Source organism: Microcebus murinus, chromosome 18 (genome assembly GCF_040939455.1).
Source record: "Microcebus murinus isolate Inina chromosome 18, M.murinus_Inina_mat1.0, whole genome shotgun sequence".
Taxonomy (NCBI): domain Eukaryota; kingdom Metazoa; phylum Chordata; class Mammalia; order Primates; family Cheirogaleidae; genus Microcebus; species Microcebus murinus.
In genome coordinates, this window is record NC_134121.1 from 14315142 (window position 1) to 14335389 (window position 20248).

A 20248-nucleotide genomic window follows, 5' to 3' on the forward strand; every position below is an offset into this window, starting at 1 on the left:
ATGTGACAATGAAAGTGAAAGGTCACCGCGCCCCTTCTTTATCTGAGGACGGTATCAGGAACAGAATGCTTTTGCTTATCAGCACCGCTGCCAGGTCTAGGCCCGTGGCCCGTTCAGAAGCTGGCGTGGGCCCATCGGTGTCACGTGGGCAGACGGGAGAAAAATCTGTCACCACCTGCTCTTCCCTGCCTGATTTCAAAATCCTTTTCCTTTGGGAAAGTGTAGGAAAAAAGATTTCTTTAAGGAGCAAAGAAAGAGGAAAAGGGTTGTTTGGGGGAGGTGAGAGAGGAGAAAAGTAGAAGTAGGGGTGAGTAGGAGGCACGTGGTGGAGGCTGCTTCACAGGAGCCGCGTCTTGGCAGTAACCACTAAGGCAGGTGGCCAACGTCAGTGTCCTGGAATGGTAGTGAGCTCCTACGTGGGGTGCCTTCACTGGCGTGAGACAGAGGCATTTCTCTGTGTTCGCCACCTCCTTACGTGCCATTTCTCTTACCTGTTGAAGTCCTCCATGCTTAGGATGCAGCTGAAGACATGGCATCTTCAGAAAGCCTTCCCTGGCCACTCGGTCTCCCTTTCTGCTCTAGAGTCCCGTGCTGCCGATCATCTGCCCTACAAGTATAATGAATGGCTTGTACTATTAGCAGTGACACTGTCGGATAAAGTCTACTGATAGATGTGATCTCAGACCTTTGGCTTGATTCACCATAGCACAGTGGTTAAGACCACCGACTCTGCAGCCAAACTTCCCAGGTTCAAATCCCAGCTCTACTAATTAGCTGTGTGACTTGGACAATCACTGCAATATAGACAAGAGAAACAGTAGCTGGAAGACTATGTGGTGGGGGGTAGTGGGAAGTAGAAGCAGATTCCCAGGGGAGAATTTCATTAAAGAGAGTAACACCAATAGTGTTGGTTTGTACAGGAAGAAGTATTTATTTGTTCAACTTTAGAGGTTGTTTTTGCTTAAGATTATCTACTGAACAAATAGAGCCTTGAGCTTAGAGATCTATATGGTGATTCTTAACCAAATACCTTTTATTTCCAGTCTCTGGAAAAGCAGTTTAGGCGATTTGGCTCTCCGCTGCCACCTGGTGACAGTGCACCTAAAGTGCAGGGACCCAACCAGGAAGCAGATGAACAAAGTGCTGAACTTGATCCAGTGTCAGTGGTGGTGTTGACAGTTCACGTCAGTCCTTTAAGGATGTTGCCCCTTCCTATTTTCCAGATTCTTGAGCGTCACCTTGGCCTTCCCCTCTAAGGGCCAGCAGTTCCTGCGGGTTGGCCTGGCCGTGCCGATCCTCAGCACAGTGGCAGCCCTGAGGAAGATGGTTGCAGAGGAAGGAGGAGTCCCTGCAGATGAGGTGTGATGGGATTGCACTGGGGCCAGGTCACTGGGTGACAGCGTGCTAACTGGGCCAACTGTCTAGACTGTCTAGGCCGATCTGTGGTTCCCAGTTGACTCCAGCATGACTCATAGGTTTCTGTTTGATTAGTGGAGCCTGGTGTCCTTGAAAACTGGGCCTTGACTTCTCCCTGCATTTACTCAGAATGACCGGAAAAGGACACTTTTCCTTCCAAGAAGGTGATGATGGTTGTGACTGCAATAATTCCAACAGTAGCTAGCCCTCAGTGCTCACTGAGTATGGAGCTCTGTTCTGTGAACTTGATATTCATAGCTGATTTAATCACAAGCATCCTGTGAAGTAGACATTACAATTATCCTCATTTTACCTATGAGGACAAAGGAAGTCCAGAGAGGTTAAGTGAATTGCCCAGTGTCACACAGCTAGTAAGTGGCTGAGCCGGGATTTGAATGCAGATGGCTTGATTTCATAGCCTAAGTCATTATTCTGTATTTTCACTCCTGGAAATATAAACCAGGATACTGAAGGGACAATAAATGAAATATGAAGAACTGCTAAGACAACTGATGGTGTGCAACACAAGAAAGGAGATTTGGGGGAAGGTGGGATGACTGTGCTCTAGTTTTTTTTAGAAAAGGAATCTTGGTAAAGGGATTGGGTTCACTGTGCCTGGAGGGCCCTCTGAAAGGTGGGGTAGAGGTGATCCTGGCACAAGGCAGTGTAGAAGGATGTGAGGGCCCTGAATGGGGGTCTCCTTGTGATTCAGCAACTCTCTAGCTTTCTGACTCCAGATAAATATGTGATTGGTACTCTGTCTTTTTTTTTTTTTTGAGACAGAGTCTTGCTTTGTTGCCCAGGCTACAGTGAGTGCCATGGCGTCAGCCTAGCTCACAGCAACCTCAATCTCCTGGGCTTAAGTGATCCTCCTGCCTCAGCCTTCCGAGTAGCTGGGACTACAGGCATGCACCACCATGCCTGGCTAATTTTTTTTCTATATATATTAGTTGGCTAATTAATTTCTTTCCATTTATAGTAGAGACAGGGTCTCGCTCTTGCTCAGGCTGGTTTCGAACTCCTGAGCTCAAACCATCCACCCGCCTCGGCCTCCCAGAGAGCTAGGATTACAGGCATGAGCCATCGCGCCCAGCCTGGTACTCTGTGTCTTTAACTGTAGCATGGGAGAGTTATACTTCCCTGACTACCTCATGGGATTTATTCAAATCAAAAATTAGGTTTAGCCTTTTGTTAAGGTTAAAACATAGTACACATACACTACACATACAATAAAGATAACACATATCCTAAGGTCGTGGATTGTTATGCTTTGCCTATGTCTACATCAACATAATCACCGTGGTTACTGAGCCCTTCTGTCTCCCCAGTGGCTCTTTCCTGCCTCCACCCACTTAGCCCCTCTGACCTCTATCACTACCATGTAGGATGTTCATGACAATCTCAAAGGGGGAAAAAGTATGCGTACCTTGCTTTGTCAACTTAAAGCTCTCTATGGGAACCTACTGAGAGAGAGGACAGTGGGTGAGAGTTCAGGGGAGAAAATGGTAGTCAGAAAAGATCGAAAGGAGGAAGTCTGAGAGAGCTTTTAGTTCAGATAATTAAGTGTGTAGAAGGACTGTCAGGATTTGGAGAGGCATGGTGTCTTTTTTCAGGGACATAGCACTCATTAGGGATGTGCATTTTGAATGGAACTTAAACTCTATTTTGATGTTTTGTTTCTTTAATTGACAAGTATATTCTATTTACATTATCTATGATTGTGGATGTATTTGGATTTATTTTTGTCATTTTATGCTTTCTATTTACCCTGCCCCCCTTTTTTCTTTTTTTTTTTTTTGCCTCACCCCTCCACTTGTCTGCTTCTTTTGGATTGAGCAACTTTTCTTTTATCTCTTCTGGTTTGGGATATATATATTATATTTCTATTCTTTTAATGGTTATTATTATTAATAAAATATCAATATGCATAGTTTAAAAGGCCTCATGTTAATTTTCCCACGCAACATAAGGATCTTGGTGTGCTTTAATTTCTCTTATACTTTTTTGATTTAGATGTTATTATAAATAGATACTGTTGTCCTGTATTTTAATCCTTCCTTCCTTCTCCCCTGAGTTGCTGTAGTAGTAATAGTTAACATTATCGTTTGGTATGGTCAATGCATATTTACACTTACCAATGTTTACCATTTGTTTGGTTCATAATTTCTTCTTACAATTCAAATTTTCCTTCTGATTCAGTATTTTTTTTTTAAATCTTGAAATGTATTTTTTAAAAGAGAACTTCCCAGCCATTATACCATAAATGAGTTAGGTGTGTTGAGATATTGATTTCTTCAGCCCTTAGGGCAGGAGAGTTGGGTCTAGGGCAGGCAGGACTCTCAAGATAGTCACTCCTCTCTTGCACTACAAAACCGTCTCCTTCTATTTAACTCAGTGTTCCATAAAAACATTTTTTATGTATGACATAATGTGAAAAGGGTTAGTAACCCTATTTAGAAGTTCTTTCAGTGGAGCTCTGTTAATAGTAAACACTTACTTTTTGTTTACACAAATAGGGCTTTACTTTATTCTCATTTTCCATGATAGTTTAGCTGGGTATAAAACTTCAGATTTTTCAGTTTTCTTTTTTGTTGCAATTGAGATGTCTGTGGTCAATCTAATTAGTATACCTACTGTGTTTTACTACTAAAAATGTGTAGCCACTTAGAAGGAAGGAAAGGGTAAAAAGGGGTGTTGACTCTCAGTCATTTTTAGATTTCTTATCTGTTAAGTTCTCTTTGAGAAATCAAGAGGGAAAATGATCCTTCTCATTTCAGGTGATCTTGGTTGAACTGTATCCCAGTGGATTCCAGCGGTCTTTCTTTGATGAGGAGGACCTGAATACCATTGCAGAGGGAGATAATGTGTATGCCTTCCAAATCCCTCCATCGCCTGGCCAGGGGACACTGTCAGGTACAATAGCGCTTTACATAATTTTATTTGGCTATTATGAGTTCTAAATTTGAGAGGGTAGTCTTTGAATGCTAAGACATAATACATCTAGTTTTAGCACTGTGAACTGTCAGGCTTATTTTCCCAGATAATTTGGTATACAGATGATTGATATTAAAAATTACTCAGCTAGTACAGGGATTCTCAAAATTTTAGTATGAGAATCACTTGGAGGGCTTGTTAGAGCAGATTTCTGGGCCCTACTTATAGAGTTTGTGATTTGGTGACCTGGGGTGCGGCCTGAGAGCCTGCATGTCTAACAGGTTCCCAGGTGATATTGGTGCTGCTGGCTGGGGCCCACACTCTGAAAATCACTATTCAGTATAGGTGCTGGGGTCACGTCACCTTTGTCCTCATGACTCTTATGGCTCAAGGTCTATGTTTGAAGTAAAATTTCTACAAATTTGAGCAGTAGATGGTCAAAGAGGTTGCTAAATGACTTTTTTAAAGAAATAGTTCTACTCCTACTGCTTGTTTTTTCTAAACCTTAGATTGGCTCAAATGGTCAATTTCTAACACCCTTTATTTGTAGCGCAGTATACATTTTGGCCCAATTAGCCAGTCAAAAGGCCCATATTTACGGGACCTTGAGCCAGTGTTATGACATACCTCAGATGATTCCTATGCCCTGGCCACATGTCCTCAGCCAGCCTTGGTAGCAAGCCCTGGGGCCGGATGCTTGCAGGTCTCTGGGTTGTCAAGGAGATTCTGGGCGTTGGAGTCTGGAACAAGAAGACATTGACTAACCCTGACCGTGTTACAACGAAGTGAAATAAATCCTTGTTTCAAATTCAGTCATGGGTGACACATCTTTCCCTTGAAAGTCAAAATGTCAGAACTGGTTGGAAAAAGAGGCTAGTCCAGTTCCTCTACTTCCTCATTGGTAGAGAGTCTCACCTTCTATGTGTACTTCTTATGTTGGCTTTCTGAGAGAGGGGATCTCTGACGAAGGCAGGAAACCAACCAAAGCTATTTTGGAATAGTTTTCAGATTGCTTAGAAAAGTATTAGTTAAAATTCCTGTCCCTATTTTAAAATTATTGGCTGAACACAACTGCAAGTTCACTACCACGTATGTGATATTTGTGTGCCAGGTGTCAGATGGCCCAAGTGCCAAGAGCCTGATCGTCTCCTCCCCTAAAGCCCTCTGGTGTCTCCCACTGGTGCTTAATAGTTGCTCAGAGAGAAAGAAGGGCTAGAGCAGCCAGGGTTCTGACCCAGCTCCTTTAGGAATACGAATGTCATTCTCTCTCCTGCAGCTCATGCGTCAGGGTTGCCGGTTTCCCCACGCTTGGCAGCCCATGAGGGTCAGCGATTCCCCCTATCTCTCCACAGTGAGAACAAGGTGCTCATCCTCTTCTGTAACTTGGTGGGGTCAGGGCAGCAGGCCAGCAGGTATGTTTAACTTCATCCTTTCTTCATGTGATGTCTGGGATTTGTCCACCTGTACTTGGGATTCTGTCTGGAATAAAATGAAATATCTGTTTCCAAGGTTAATAAACTAAGAATAATGATCAGATACTTTTTGATCAAGAGGATCAGAAGTAACCGCCTTAAGCAGGTGGCTGATGTCATTCTTAGCCATTACACACGAGATAGAGGCTTCCCTATATAATTGGAGGGATAATTATTATTGATCTTACTGCTGTTATTTTATATTGTGTGATGAGATATCAGCAGTGCAGTACTAAAAGAAACTGGCTATAAGAGGACATGAAATTGCCACTATTTGTAGATTGTTTGGTTTTCTGTCCAGAAAACCAAGAACTGGAAAGTGATTAGAACTAATGAAAGAATTCAGGAAAGTGACTGCTTATATGACAAATATGATAAAACGGATAGCTTTCTTATGTAGTCCAAAGTGTTTAAAAGATAGAATTCCATTAAGATATATTTAGATTGATAAAGTGTTTCTAAAATATATCTGGAGTAATAAACTGGTAAGAATAGCCAAAAAATATTGTGAGAGAGAAAAGAAGGAAGCAGGATTATCGTTCTATTAATAATATTAGTGCAGAATAGATTTTTAATTATTAAAATATGGTAATATGGGTAGAAGAATATATAATTAAACCCTTGGAATAGAAAAGGCCAAGTATCTGTAAGTATTTATTATATGATAAAAATGCAATATTTCATAATCCTAGAAAGTGAATGAATTATTCAATAAGTAAGACTAGGCTAATTGGTTTCTTTTTATTTTAAATGGTCAGTTTTTTCCTCCTGCCATAAGTTCACATGTATAAATTCCAGATTGATTAGAGAGGTAACTATAGAAAAGGAAACTATAAAATAACTTAAAAACAATACAGGGGAATATTTATGTCTTTGGCTGGGGGGGCTATTTTAACACCTAAGTTGGGAGGATATAGATATATTTAAAATTGTAAACTAAATTTGAAAGACAAAGGAGTAAAATTATTTATGTCATGTGAAGAGGTAAAGGATTCATAACCATCATTTAAAACCTAGCTCTCTCTCAAATGAATGAAATAAATACTCTTGGTAAATGAGCCATGGAGATGAACATAAGTTCACAGAAGAAATACAAGCATAGGTTAAAATATTCAGCATCGTTAGCAATAGAAGAAATTCTGATTGCAACAGCAATATCCTATTCTTAACCTTTCAGAGTGTTAAATAATTTTCAGAAATTGATAATACTCATTCTGGGCCAGAGGCCAGGGAACCGGGTAAATTGGTATGGCTTTTCTGGAGGGCAGTTTGGGAATACATAGCTTTGATCTTGCCTTTCTACTTCTGGAAATTTGTCCTAAAGGAACAATTGGTTATGTGCACCCAGAGGTTCTATGCAAGGCTATATTGAGTTCCTGCCATTAGCAAGCATTGTTTAAATAAACACTTGGAAGCAACCCGAATGCCTCAGAATATAAGCTTAGTTAAATAAACTGATCTGTCCATGTAACAATGGATGCACTGTGCCCTTGCCAGTCCGGACATATCACTTCGTATTTGTGCTGTGGTTTAGCAGAGCTTGTTTCACATTCTTACCCCATTGGATCTTCATACAAACTGTGGTTCAGCCAAGGACTTGTCCAAGGATTTTTCCAGCAGAGGTGGGACCTACAGCCACAGGCATATGCTGCATTTTTTGTTCTGCACACTCACTGCTGCATGCTCCTCAGCTTGGGTGTGGAAAACATCCCCTGTTAAGAGAATATTCGTGCTACACAAAACCAACGATTGTGTCATCTGGATTTATCTCTGTCTTGCTTTCCCCTGGTGGGAATGTTCTCTTACTGTACTCCCAGCTGTGAGGAAGAGAGTTTATCAGCCAGCCTGACATTTGGAGCAACCTGTGTACGTTGCAGTGCTCTCTGGCTTTGCATCTCTGAGTCTCTGTTTACATTGCAACGTCTCCATTTGCGATGAGGTTCTTTGATAATTGAATACTGTGCTTGGCTCTTTTTAAAATTTATATTATTTTTAATTGACACAGAATTATGCATGTTTATGGGGTACAATATCATATTTCCATACATGTATACAGACAGCGTGTAATGATCAAATCAGGGTAATTAGCATATCCATCACCTCAGACATTTATTTGTTTGTGTTGGGAAGATTCAAAATCTTCTCTTCTAGCTATTTGAAAATGTACAATAAATTATTGTTAAGCATAGCCACCCTATGCTGCTATAGAACACTAGAACGTATTCCTCCTATCTGGCTGTCATTTTGTATCTGTTAACCAACCTCTTCCTATTCTTGCTTCCCTGCTGCCCTTCCCAACCTAGAGGAACCACCATTCCACACTCTGCTTCTTTGAGATCAACTATTTAAGCTTGCACGTATGAGTGAGAACATGCAGTATTTATCTTTCTGTGCCTGGCTTATTTCACTTAACATAATGTCCTCCAGGCTCATCTATGTTGCTGCAAATAGAGGACTTCATTCTTTCTTTATGGCCCAATAGTGTTCCATTGTGTAAATATAGCACATTTTCTTTATCTATTCATCTGTTGTTGGACACTTAGGTTGATTCCATCCCTCGGCTATTGTGAATAATGTTACAGTGAACACAGGAGTGCAGATATCCCTTTGACATACTGCTTTTCTTTTCTTTGGATAGATACCCAGTAGTGGGATTGCTGGATCATATAGTAGTTCTATTTTTACTTTTTTTGAGAAACCTCCATACTGTTCTCCATAACGGCTGTTCTAATTTTCATTCTCGCCAACAGCATCTGAGAGTTCCCTTTCTTCCACATCCTTGCCAGCATTTGTTATATATGTCTTTTTGATAATAACTATTCTAACTGGGGTGAGATGATATCTCATTGCGATTTTGATTTGCATTTCCCTGATGGTTAGTGAAGTAGAGCAATTTTTCGTGACTGTCGGTCATATCTTCTTTTGAAAAAGGTCTGCTCAGGTCCTTTGCCTACTTTTTAACGAGATTATTTGCTTTTTTGTTGTTGAGTTGTTGTGTTTGGCTCTTAACTCTTATCCGGTTGAGAAGAAGCCATGAGTAGAGCGACCACTCATGACTGTTGGATATTGTTGGTTTTCCCTTTGTTGGAATAACCTGATTTCCTTGGATTTTTCAGGTTTGGGCCACCTTTTCTGATAAGGGAAGACAGAGCCATTTCCTGGCCCCAGCTCCAGCAGTCTATTCTCAGTAAGGTTCGCTATCTCATGAAGAATGAGGCCTCTGTACAGGTAAGTGTGTGTGCGTATGTGTGTGCATGTGTGTGCGTGTGCACGTGTGTGTGTGCATGTGTGTGCGTGTGTGTGTGTGTGCATGTTCGTGAGGGGATGAAATTTAGGCACAGCTCAGGAGAGCTGAGAATTTGCTGTTGATGAGAGTGTTCATACTGTTTTATAAATAACTTTCATTTATATCATATGTAAGGAAGTAACCATTTCATAGCTGTAGTGTTTTACTCTTTATGATACTACAAAATATCTTTCATGGATGGAGCTTTTTTTTGCTAATTCTTTCAAGACACCATTGGAATAAAGAATGGCGCTCACATTAGTCTTCTCGATTTTGTGTATTTATAGCTTATCATAGTTTTCCCTGGAGGATGGCAGATTGTAATAAATTCTAACATTTAAGTCAGAAATTTCAAGGGACTTGAGATATGATTTTTGTGGAAAATGGATGATTATGTCCAGATATGAAAACTAGACATTAAAATAATTTGTCCAGTTTTTTTAAAAAACTGAGATAAAAACTCAAAGGAAAGAAAACAATGTTTTTCCTCCTTCACTTATTTATTCTCAGATTGATAGTTTTCAAACGAAAACAACATATGTAAAAGTCGTTGATTTTTAGCTCCCATGATACCAGGAACTATTCTGATGGTTGCTTGACACAGAAGATGTTGAAATTTTTAGGGACAGGTCAGTAGTGTTGGATTCATGTTTTTCCCCTAACTATTCTCATAGTGTAAGAACTTTTCATTTGGGGGATATATCAAACTTATCTCAGCGATAATGCCTCATAATTCATGTTCTTTCCTGCTCAGGGAAAACCATATGTTTGATGTAGGATTTATACCAAATATCACTTTGTTAAAGACCTTCACTACATTTGTACCAACTTTTATGTTTAAAGGATTTTATTCGATGTGCTACAGAGCGGATCTGCCAAAGCGCCCAAATTAGAAACTCTAACTTCTGTGCAAGTAGGTCAGCATCTCTAGTAATAGTTTTAGCCTTCCGCCAAGCCTCGAGCTACTGACTATTGAAAGTGGACAAAACCACTTTCATGTGAACATTAACTCAGCTATCCTTGTCCCCCACCTGCTCACACATCTATGCCTTGGCCTCTACTCCTCTGCAGTCATTTCGATTTTAGAAACCAATCAAGCCATCAGTGGGGCCAGCAAAATCCTAACACAGACAAACTCCAACTCAGCCATGGATGTTTTTCCAGAGATTCACTGGGCTTGGTTTTCTGTAGGAATCCTATGTTCTAAGAGAGGCTTCCAGGCTAAGGACACCTATTTAACCCATTATTCTTTTAACACTGTATTAAATACTGGCTCAGTGTGATAATAACTGGAGAAGAGTATATTCATTACTCTCAACCTTGACCTGAACAGACTGAGCATGGTGGACATGTATGTATTGATGGTTCGAAACAAATCTCCCTAGCCAAGAATAGAGAGGACAAGCAAATGTTCTTACAAAAATGGGCACTTTGCTGGACAGAATTAAATTTGCATGTATTATGGGGGGGGGGAAAAAGACTTATCATTGCCAAAACATTTTTATAGCACTTTGTACACTTGGGTGTGCGAGGCCAGCACTGTTTCTTTGTGTGCAGGCAGGGACAAGCTGCCTCCTTGCAGATGTGGGTGGCTTTGATGAGGAGCGCCCTTGCCATCCACCCAGAAGGCTCCAATTAGGGGTGATAGGAGAAAGAGTTTTCTCCCCCATGTTTAAGCTGGCATCCTCCGTAGGAAGAATACCCTTCTGTGGTCAATCCTGAATCAAAGGCCCTGAGCTCAGCTTGCTTCCAGCCATTGATTTTTCTCTTTGTTGAAGTCAAGGATCAACTAGAATGTAATTATAGTCCAGTTAAATGTACAAACTCCCTGACTTCACACTCAACAAGACCCGCTATGGCTGGGTTCTGAGGTACTTACCAACACGTGTCCTGCACGCAATAGCTGCCAAAGCCAACGGGGTCGACTTGTGGCTCTCTGGATCTGCTTTGGATCATTCTGTCTTCCAGTGTTCTCTTTCCTGGAATTATAACGCTTTCCTCTTTTCCCCATAATTCAACCTGTATTTCACCAGTGGTTTTTTAAGTAAAGACATTTGCCATTTGCCATTGTCAGAATTTGGAAGAGAATTTTATTTTTTTCCAGTTATAGCCAAGGTCATCCGTGACAAACTTAAGAACCGTATTTCCTTTATTTGAATGAAGATCTTATTGATTTTTTTTTATTGTAGTAAAATATACATAATATGTATTTATTTTAACCATCCATAAACATAAATTAATTACATTTACAATGTTGTGTCATCATTGCTATTATCTATACCTCAAATTTTTCATCTCCAACAAAAATTTTATACCCATTAAATTACCATTCTTCGTTCTCTCCTCTTCTCATCTCCTGGTAACCAGCATTCTAATTTTTGTCACTATCAATTTATCTGTCCTAAGTATCTCATGTAACTAGAGTCGTATGATTATCCTTTTGTATCTAGCGTATTTCACTAAGCATCATGTTTTCAAAGTTTACACATGTTGTACCATGTGTCAAGGCTCAATAAAATTCCATTGTGTGTGCACAGCACATTTTGTTTATCTGTTCATCTGTGGATGGACACTCGGATTCTTTCTTCCTTTTGACTATTGTGAATAATGATTCTGTGAACACTAGTGTACAAATATCTGTTCAAGTCCCTCCTTTCAATTCTGTTGGGTATATACCTAGGAGTAGAATTAGTAGGTTATATGGCAGTTATCCATTTAGCCTTTTGAGAAACTGCCAAGCTGCTTTTTATAGCAGTGGCACCATTCTACATTCCCACCACCAGCTTCTCCCCATTCTTGCCAACACTTGGTGTTTTCTGTTTTCTTTTTTTAAAATTTTTAATTTTTTTTTTATTGTAGCCATCCTAATGGATGTGAAGTGGTATCTCATTGTGATCTTGATTTGACTAATGACTAATGATGTTGGCCATCTTCCTATGTGCTCATTGGCTGTCTGTATGTCTTTGGAGAAATATCTATTCAAGTCCTTTTCCCATTTTTGAACTGTGTTGTTTGTTCCATTGAATTTAAACATATCATGGATCGTAAAACTCATTTCAATTTCAGAAATGTTAGAATATGCCAAAATGTGTATCTCAGAATAAAAACTAAGGTAGTATCTCTTTATGAGGTTTATTTAAAAATGTGTAAATATTTACTTTGTGTGTGGTTCTGTAAAGTATACATTAACTTGCTTTTAGATAATTACCTCATTGTGGTTAATCACCTTAATAAAGTAGTTTAAATTACCTATTAATAATGAATTAACATAGTTGGTTTATTTTCCAGTATCTGCTCGAATTAAACGTTTGTTACTTAAATACACTGCATTCGTTTTTTAGGGAGATTTATCGTGTTAAAGCATAGAATTAGAGCACTATGTTAAAATGTATAGTGTGAATCTTTGACCAAACATAAAGGCTTTATAGTAATATCTCTGTATTTCAAATATCAATTATTAAGAGAATATTTAAAATTTTATGTAGAAAAAAAGATTACATTTTTAAATTTATGTGGCACTTACAGTCTGACCTCAATTGACATAGCGTCCATCTCTGCTCTTGTCTTGGTAGAACCTGGGGTCCCTGTTCTCCATCCGGGTTGTGGGGCTCTCCCTGGCCTGCGGCTACTTATCACCCCAGGACAGTCGGCCCCTCTGCCACTGGGCAGTGGACAGGTAAGGCAAAGTCCCGTGACAGAATGGGCGCTTTCTTATCTGACTGGCCTCCTTAGAGACTGTGTATCGAGAAAATCACTCGCAAGATTAGCTATTCTTGATCAGTGACCTCCAGCGCCAGCCATCGTGTTGGGTCCTTGGGCACATTCCGTTCTTTGAACCCTTGGTGAGGTACCAGTATGACCACTTCAAAGACAAGGGGACCCTGAGGTTTTCAGAGACTGGTTAACTGGCTCATACTTAACATAGCTAGTTAATGGTCAAGCCCAAATTTGAACCCAGGTTGATCTAACTAAAAAACCAAATTCATTCAATTAGGTCATGCTACTGGCTTGAACTGGAATGTCACCTTTGGGCAGGTGAGAATCATGCCACTGAATCATCGGCCCCACGCTGTCAGAGATAATGGACTGTGGCTAAAGGATAATGCCAGCGTGGCCGTGCCCACCCCCCAGGGTGCAGCCTTCCTAGCATCTGATGCCTCCTTCTCAGGGCCCTCCATTCAGCCCCTTCCTGCTTATTCCAACACCTCCTTGTTTCTCCCAGAAATTTCTTTTTTGTTGCATGGTGATAAAATACACATAACACAAAGTTTACCATTTTAACCATTTTTAAGTGTTCGACTCAGTGGCATCAGTTACATTCACATTGTTGTGCACCCATCTCCAGAACTCTTTCGTCTTGCAGAACTGGAACTCTGTACCCATCCTACCCTCCCCCAGCCCCTGGCAGCCACCGTTCTACTTTCTGTCACCGTGAATTTGACTGTTCCACATCCCTCGTGTATGTGGAGCCGTACAGTGTTTATCCTTTTGTGTCTGGCTAATTTCACTAGGCACAGTGTCAAAGTTCATCCACGTTGTTGCATATGTCGGAATTTCCTTCCTTTTCAAGGCTGAGTAATATTCCACTGTGCATACGTGCCACTTAGAAATATACTTCCTAGAATTGTTTCTGTGTCCTTGAAGTGTTTCCCTCCCTCTCTGGGGCCCTCGAATGATCCTCTACGTTCCACCCGGGACCTCTTTTCTGTTCTGTGTCCATTCCTGGGTGATCCTACCCTCGGTTCTGTCTCTCCTCTTCATGCTGAGGCCGCCCAGATCTGTGTCCCCAGCCCAGAGTTTTCTCTGAGATGCACCTGCACGTCCTACTTAAATGGCCCCTAGACATTAAACTAAACTCTTTTCAGTCTGAACCTTTCTTGCTTAAGCCTTTCCTCTTCCTGTCTTTATGTCTAAATGGTGACACTGCCATCTACCAAGGAACCCAAACTAGGAGGTAGGGAGCCATCCCTGACACCTCCTTCCCACATTCTCCTCACATTTGGTCCATCGTCAGCCCTGGTCTGTTCCGTGTCCTGGTGCTTGCTCAGAACCCTTCCTTCCATTCCACTTTGGCCACCATTGCCTGAGTTCAGGCCCTTGTCACCTCGTACCTGGACTGCTCTGGCAGCCTCCCTTTTGACTTACCTGCATCCATCCCCCGAGTCTGTCATAAACCCTTGTTGGAGCCCAACCAAGTCTATTGCCCACTGCACGTGAAGAAGCCAGTATGCTGAGACAGCAGAGAAAGAAGGTATCGCAGGCACCATGTGAAGACATGGGAGGAATGTTTCAAATCCATCTTCCTGAGAACTCGGGAGAAAGGGATTTTAAAGATTATTTGGCGGGCAGAGGGCTAGGGAATTGGGTCTGCTGATTGGTGGGGGATGAGCTCCTAGGGTTGGGAAGCAGAAATTATTTTCTCAGTTGGGAGATTTCCTGGGCAGGGGGTCTCAAGGCTGTTGGATCCATTCCCACTCCTGTCCACAGGTCTGGGTGGCGTCAGTGGGTCCCCCCTGGAATGCAGAGCCTGGAAAATTCTTCCAAGACCAGTCTTAGGTTTTATAATAGTGATGTTATCTAGAGAAGCACACGTCTTGGGCTTTACAGTGGCAGTGTTATCTATAGAAGTTGTGGGGGAGTCACAAATCTTATACCTGTCAGGGAGGACAGTGCCATTAATGAATAACCAGTTACTGCTACTTACTTACTAAGTTACTTACTAAGTAAGGAACTTACTAAGCTACTTACTAAGTAAGGAAACCTTTTATCCAGTCATCTTGGTGACAGTTCGAGACTCATCCTTCCTTTCTTCTTGCAACAAATTCTAAACACTCTTTTGGGTGCAGACTTTGCCCTTCATGGCTTGCATCCATATTGTTGATTTCAGGCTAAGTCGTCCACTTTGCTCTTGTCTCATCTCTTCTGCAGGTTGCTTACGCTGAGAGTTTCTATGCATTGGAGGGTTTGGAAGGAGACTTCTTAGGTGGTGGACATGGACTTGAGGGTCCTCCTTCTGCATCGTGGTGGGGAGAAGTTAACAGCTGTCTCTGGGCTTCATCAGAGTTGGGTATTTGTGTAGGATGGCCAAGTGGAATGCCCTGGAGACATGGAGAAGGTAGCCGGGGTTGCAGTGAGACAGCTGATCTGTGTCCTTTAGTAACCCAAAGTCCTCAGAGCTCTCAAGCTCCCCTGGGATTAGAGCAGGGCATTAGGCTGTAGGTGTAGGACTAAGCCTTCAGCAGACTTAGCCGCCCCCCAGATGGCTGACTTTGGCTTACAGGCAGTTTTGGATATTTCTGTTTGGAGCATCAGTCCCAGCGTTAGAGGCAGGCTGTGGAGCCCTGCAGAGCTGTGGGAAGGCGGCTGTGTGCCCTCTGATGGGTCCCCTTGATCTCTCCTCAGAGCCTTGCACCTCAGGAGGCCGGGAGGCCCCCCCCACATCAAGCTGGCCGTGGAGTGGGACAGCTCTGCCAAGGAGCGGTGAGTTCAGCAGCATTTGCCTCCTGCAGAGTGGAGATGGGGCCGGCCCAGACCCAGGTGCCCCCAGGGCGCTTGTAAGGCATGTGTACACATCCCGGAGGCAGAGCCCTTTCCTCTGGGACACCTTAGTGACAATTGTCTGTATGTAAATAACAATGACAGTAGTGACCGTCTTGGAGGCCGTTAGGAGTGCTAACAGTGGCAGTAGCAAATGGTTATGCAGCACTTACCCACTCCCCTGCACTCACCCCCTGCCAGTCCCTGCCCATCGCATACTATAGATATGCAATTTATTTGGTCTTTGTCACCCCCAAGTGTAGACAGTACTGTGATCCACGTTTCTCAGAGGCGTGATGGTACTGAGGCACAGGGAGGTTAAGCAGTTGCTTAGGGGCACACAGCTCATCCCTGGAAGAGCTGGGATTTGAACCCAGGCCGTCCGGCCCGTGTCCATGCTCTGAATCACTGCACCTGGCTGCCCACATAACACTGAGTGCACCAGCCTCCCTTTGAAAAAGGACACTGTTCGGTCCAGGAAGTACGTGTGGATCTCCCACTAGGCACCGGGCCCCGTGCTAGAATGCAGAAAACAAAGACAGTAAGTCAAAGACTTGGTCCCTGCAGGAGCTGGCGGGGGGGAGAGAGAACTCCAGGTCAACAGAGTGAGCACTGGGTCAGGAGCACGTGTGAATTCCCCAGCAGCCCTCAGGAAGGGCGTGGTAGCTCACTTGGCGGACACCTTCAGCAGGGTCTGCTGAGTAGAGACTCAGAAGAAACCCCTCCTGGGGGCGTCCTTAATGCCGTGCGTGATCTCTCCGAGCAGCCTGTTCGGGAGCCTGCAGGAGGAGCGGGCCCGCGACGCCGACAGCGTGTGGCGGCAGCAGCAGGCGCACCAGCAGCACAGCTGCACCCTGGACGAGTGCTTTCAGTTCTACACCAAGGAGGAGCAGGTCCCGCCCTGGGGTGCACTCCCCGGCCGGGAAGGGGGCTGGCTGCCTTTCGGGGGGTTGGCCCGTGTGCCGCGGGGACCTCACGGTTTGGGTGGCTTTCTTTCCAGCTGGCCCAGGACGATGCCTGGAAGTGTCCCCATTGCAAAGTCCTCCAGCAGGGGATGGTGAAGCTGAGTTTGTGGACCCTGCCTGACATCCTCATCATCCACCTCAAAAGGTTCTGTCAAGTGGGGGAGAGGAGAAACAAGCTCTCCACGCTGGTGAAGTTCCCCCTCTCTGGACTCAACATGGCCCCCCACGTGGCCCAGAGAAGCACCAGCCCCACGCCGGGGCCGGGCCCCTGGCCCCCCTGGAAGGAGCCAGGCTGCCTGCCCACCGCCTACCCGCCGGACTTCCTGTACGATCTGTACGCCGTCTGCAACCACCACGGCAGTCTGCAAGGTGGGCATTACACAGGTGAGCCTCGCCCGGCCTCTCTGCACGCAGCGCCCGCGGCCACGGGGCGCGGCTGTGGCCTGAGCCTCGGGCTGCCCCCGAGCCCGGCGCTGGCCGAGTGCTCGGCTCCCTCGGGCACTCAGTGAGCTGACTCCGCACCCACCCCGCGCCGGCACACGTGCACCAGGGCAGGGGACCTGGGCCCAGCCGCGGAGCCGATGTCCAGCCAGGCTGGAGGTTGGGATATAAAGTTTGTGACTGCCTGCGTTTTCGACCATGTCCAGTATGGGAGGGTGATTATTGGAACCGAGAGAGTGACATTTATCCTCCTCTGTGATTCAGCATGAGGAATCCTATCAGATTTGGTATCTTTTTATTCTATGAGCTACTTTTTAGTTTTATTCTTCTGGGGAACTTGAGAGCAACAGACAAATGGAAGGGCAGGAACAAATAGTTGTTCATAACTATTCCTATGAGGGCTTTTAGAGAACGCCATGACTGGTCCTTTTTCTCAGTTATGTTGTTCCTTGTTTCTCTCCCACCAAGGCATCTCGATGACGGCGGGTCACCTGTGGGAGAGCTGTCGGTGGCAGCCTCAGTGGAGTGTGTCTGCTGTGTAGACAGTAGTGGGTGCTGATCTCTATGATGCTTACGGTTCTGAGAGGTTTAGGGCATAGTCCCTGCCATTGGAGGATGGTGTAGACACCCAGGGAGAGAAGAGAGACATGAGGCCGGGGACCACTTGAGTGGACAGAGTTGTTGGACAATGGGCTTACACTGGGCCAGCCTGGGCTGGTCACACTGAGGTACAGGGGACACCAGAGCTGCTCTCAGCTCATAGGCAGCTGCTTCGTTCTGCTGTGGGTGCCACCCTGTTCTTCCATACTGTCCTGTTCCAGGTGAGAGGGGTTGCCACCTTCATAGCTTCTTGGACTGTTCTGTGCAGCCACTTCTCCTGTCTCTCTTCTCCAGGCTAAAATCAGCTCAGCAAAAAAATCCCTTCTGTCCTGGGAGACATCTCTCTTGCTGTGTTAACCTCAGAAGTTTTTTACTAAGAGCATTATAGCTGAGTGAGTCCCTGTGCACACATTAATGAGGAAAAGAAGGACAGCTGGAGCCTGGGTCTGGTCATGCGCATGCTGACTGTCCTGGCTCCTCATCTCTAAACCCACGGAGTGCCCCAGCGCCTGGTCACAGGGCAGCTGGAAGTAGCACAGGAGCAAGAAGTGTTGGTGTGTACACTCTGAGCCCTGACTTATCAAAAGCAAAATCCAAATTCCTCCTAGGAGTGAGGATTAAAGAGTAACATCCCCATTTTGGGGAGGTGGCTTGGTGGCACAAGGGGCCCAGTTCCTGGGAGTTTCTTCTCACAGTTTTCCTGGGATCTGTGTTTGATCAACCAATGTGCTGCCACCTTCCAGGAAGCAGCCTGCTTACTGCTGAAACCAAGGGACAGCAGCCCAGGGGCAAGAGGGGCCTCTGGAGGGTGGGAGCAAGGCAGCCGGGGCAGCCCCAGGTAAGATCTGGGCCAGTCGCTCTCACCTGTGCCAGCTTGCACTATCTTCTTCCTCACGACAGCCCTGCATTGCATGTTAGATGGCAGAGCCAGGGGTTCAAACCCGGGGCCACTCCGGCTCTAGGACCCACGGATCCCACCTTGCAGAGATGAGCGGCTCCTAATATGAGCAAGTCCCCAAGCCGCACAGGGTGTTGCAGAGGAGCGTCAACTCCCTCATTTAAGTGCAGTCCAGTAGCTTTGTAACAAAGGGCGATGGGAGCTTGACACTTTGAGTTCTTGTGTGTTGGAAAATGCCTTTATTCCCGCACCTGAATGGACATAGAATTCTAGATTGAAAATCCACAGACTTTGGGCAGTGTTACTCTGTGGAGAAAGGGGTCTGGAATGAGATCTTGCTATTGAGCTGGGTCAGGCCATTTTGATTCTGTTCCTTTGTCTAGGATCTGCTTTTCTTTCTGGAAGCTTTCAGGCTCTTTATCGTCGGTGCTTTGGAATGTCACGGGTTGTGCCTTCCTGTGGGTCTTGTTCATTCGCTGTGTTTGGCACCTGAGACTCTGTGTCTACAGATGTGTGGCCTTCACGTTTGGGAAATTCCCTTGTGCTTAGTTTTTACATTTAATTTTTTGGATAGAAAATATATTCCTATGGTTCAATATCAAAAGGAGGTGAAAAAAGGACACAATGAACATTCTTCTTCTTACCCTCATCTCCTGTTGATTCACTCCACACCACTTGCTAGTTTTCTGTGTGTCCTTGCAGAATTTCTGTGATACATGCAGATACACATAGAGATATTCCTAGAGTTTGCACCCCTCACTCCCTTTAAAACACAGGGGTAAATACTATGTATATAAGTCTATAACTGGCTTTCTTCATTTAGTCATAAATCTTGGAGATCTTTCTATATTGGCACGTAGAGAACTACGGCATTCTTTGTTTTAAACAATTGGTTAGTATTTCATTGCGTGCATGTTTCACAGTTTATTTCCCCAGCCTCCTATCCATGGACATTCAGGATGTTTCCAGACTTTCATTATAATGCTGCCAGGAACAACTTTGTGCATTGTATTACTTTGTGCGTACGTGAACCTCCCCCCTCTGTGGCAGGTGGAACAATGATCTCTCAAATGCGTCCAGGTTCTAATCCTAAGGACCTGTGACTGTGTTATGTTACATGGCAGTGGCGGGGGTAGGGGGTAGGGATAGTCCTGGTGGTTAATCTGCTGACTTTAAGAGATGATCCTAGATTGCCCAGGTGGGGGCCAAGTATTAATAGGATCATGGGTCCTTTAAATGCAGAAGAGGGAGGTGGAAGAATCAGAGTCAGAGTGATGTTGGGTGAAAAGGACCCATGGCTTTGAAGATGGCAGGGGGCCAGGAGCCAGGGCCTGTGGGTAGCCCTAAGGAGAGGGAGGACAGGCAAAGGGACAGGCTCCCCCCTGAGCACCCCCAGGAAGAACATAGCTCTGCCAACACCCTGATTTTCAACCAATCAGATTTTTGACCTCCAGGACTCTAAAATAATAAATTAGTGTTGTCTAAGCCACTGAGTGGGGGGTAGTGAGTTATAGCAGCACTAGGAAATCAAAACATTCTCCAGTAGTCTCTAATTTAGCTTTTCTCTCACTTTTCATTTCCTTGTCCTTTTTTTTGGTTTACTATAGGACATTTCCTCAGCTTCATCTTGTAGCCGTGTTACTGTTTTCATTTCTGCTATTATGATTTTAACTTATAAGTGCTCATTCTTGTCCTGGGT

At 44.2% G+C, this 20248-nt stretch overlaps 2 protein-coding genes across 2 annotated transcripts in view; one reads left to right on the plus strand and one right to left on the minus strand.

Annotated features, from left to right (window-relative positions):
* The window catches only part of STX8 (syntaxin 8), a 467623-nt gene that overhangs the window by 333233 nt on the left and 114142 nt on the right, over positions 1-20248 (minus strand). The gene's annotated exons all lie outside the window — the stretch shown is intronic.
* Positions 1-20248, plus strand: part of USP43 (ubiquitin specific peptidase 43) — a 62124-nt gene that overhangs the window by 22483 nt on the left and 19393 nt on the right. Inside the window, exons 5-12 of the mRNA XM_012761213.2 lie at positions 1224-1359; positions 4194-4329; positions 5627-5762; positions 8939-9050; positions 12681-12784; positions 15511-15588; positions 16412-16538; positions 16646-16979. Of these exons, the coding sequence (XP_012616667.2) occupies positions 1224-1359; positions 4194-4329; positions 5627-5762; positions 8939-9050; positions 12681-12784; positions 15511-15588; positions 16412-16538; positions 16646-16979 (1163 nt within the window). The remainder of the gene's footprint in view (positions 1-1223; positions 1360-4193; positions 4330-5626; positions 5763-8938; positions 9051-12680; positions 12785-15510; positions 15589-16411; positions 16539-16645; positions 16980-20248) is intronic.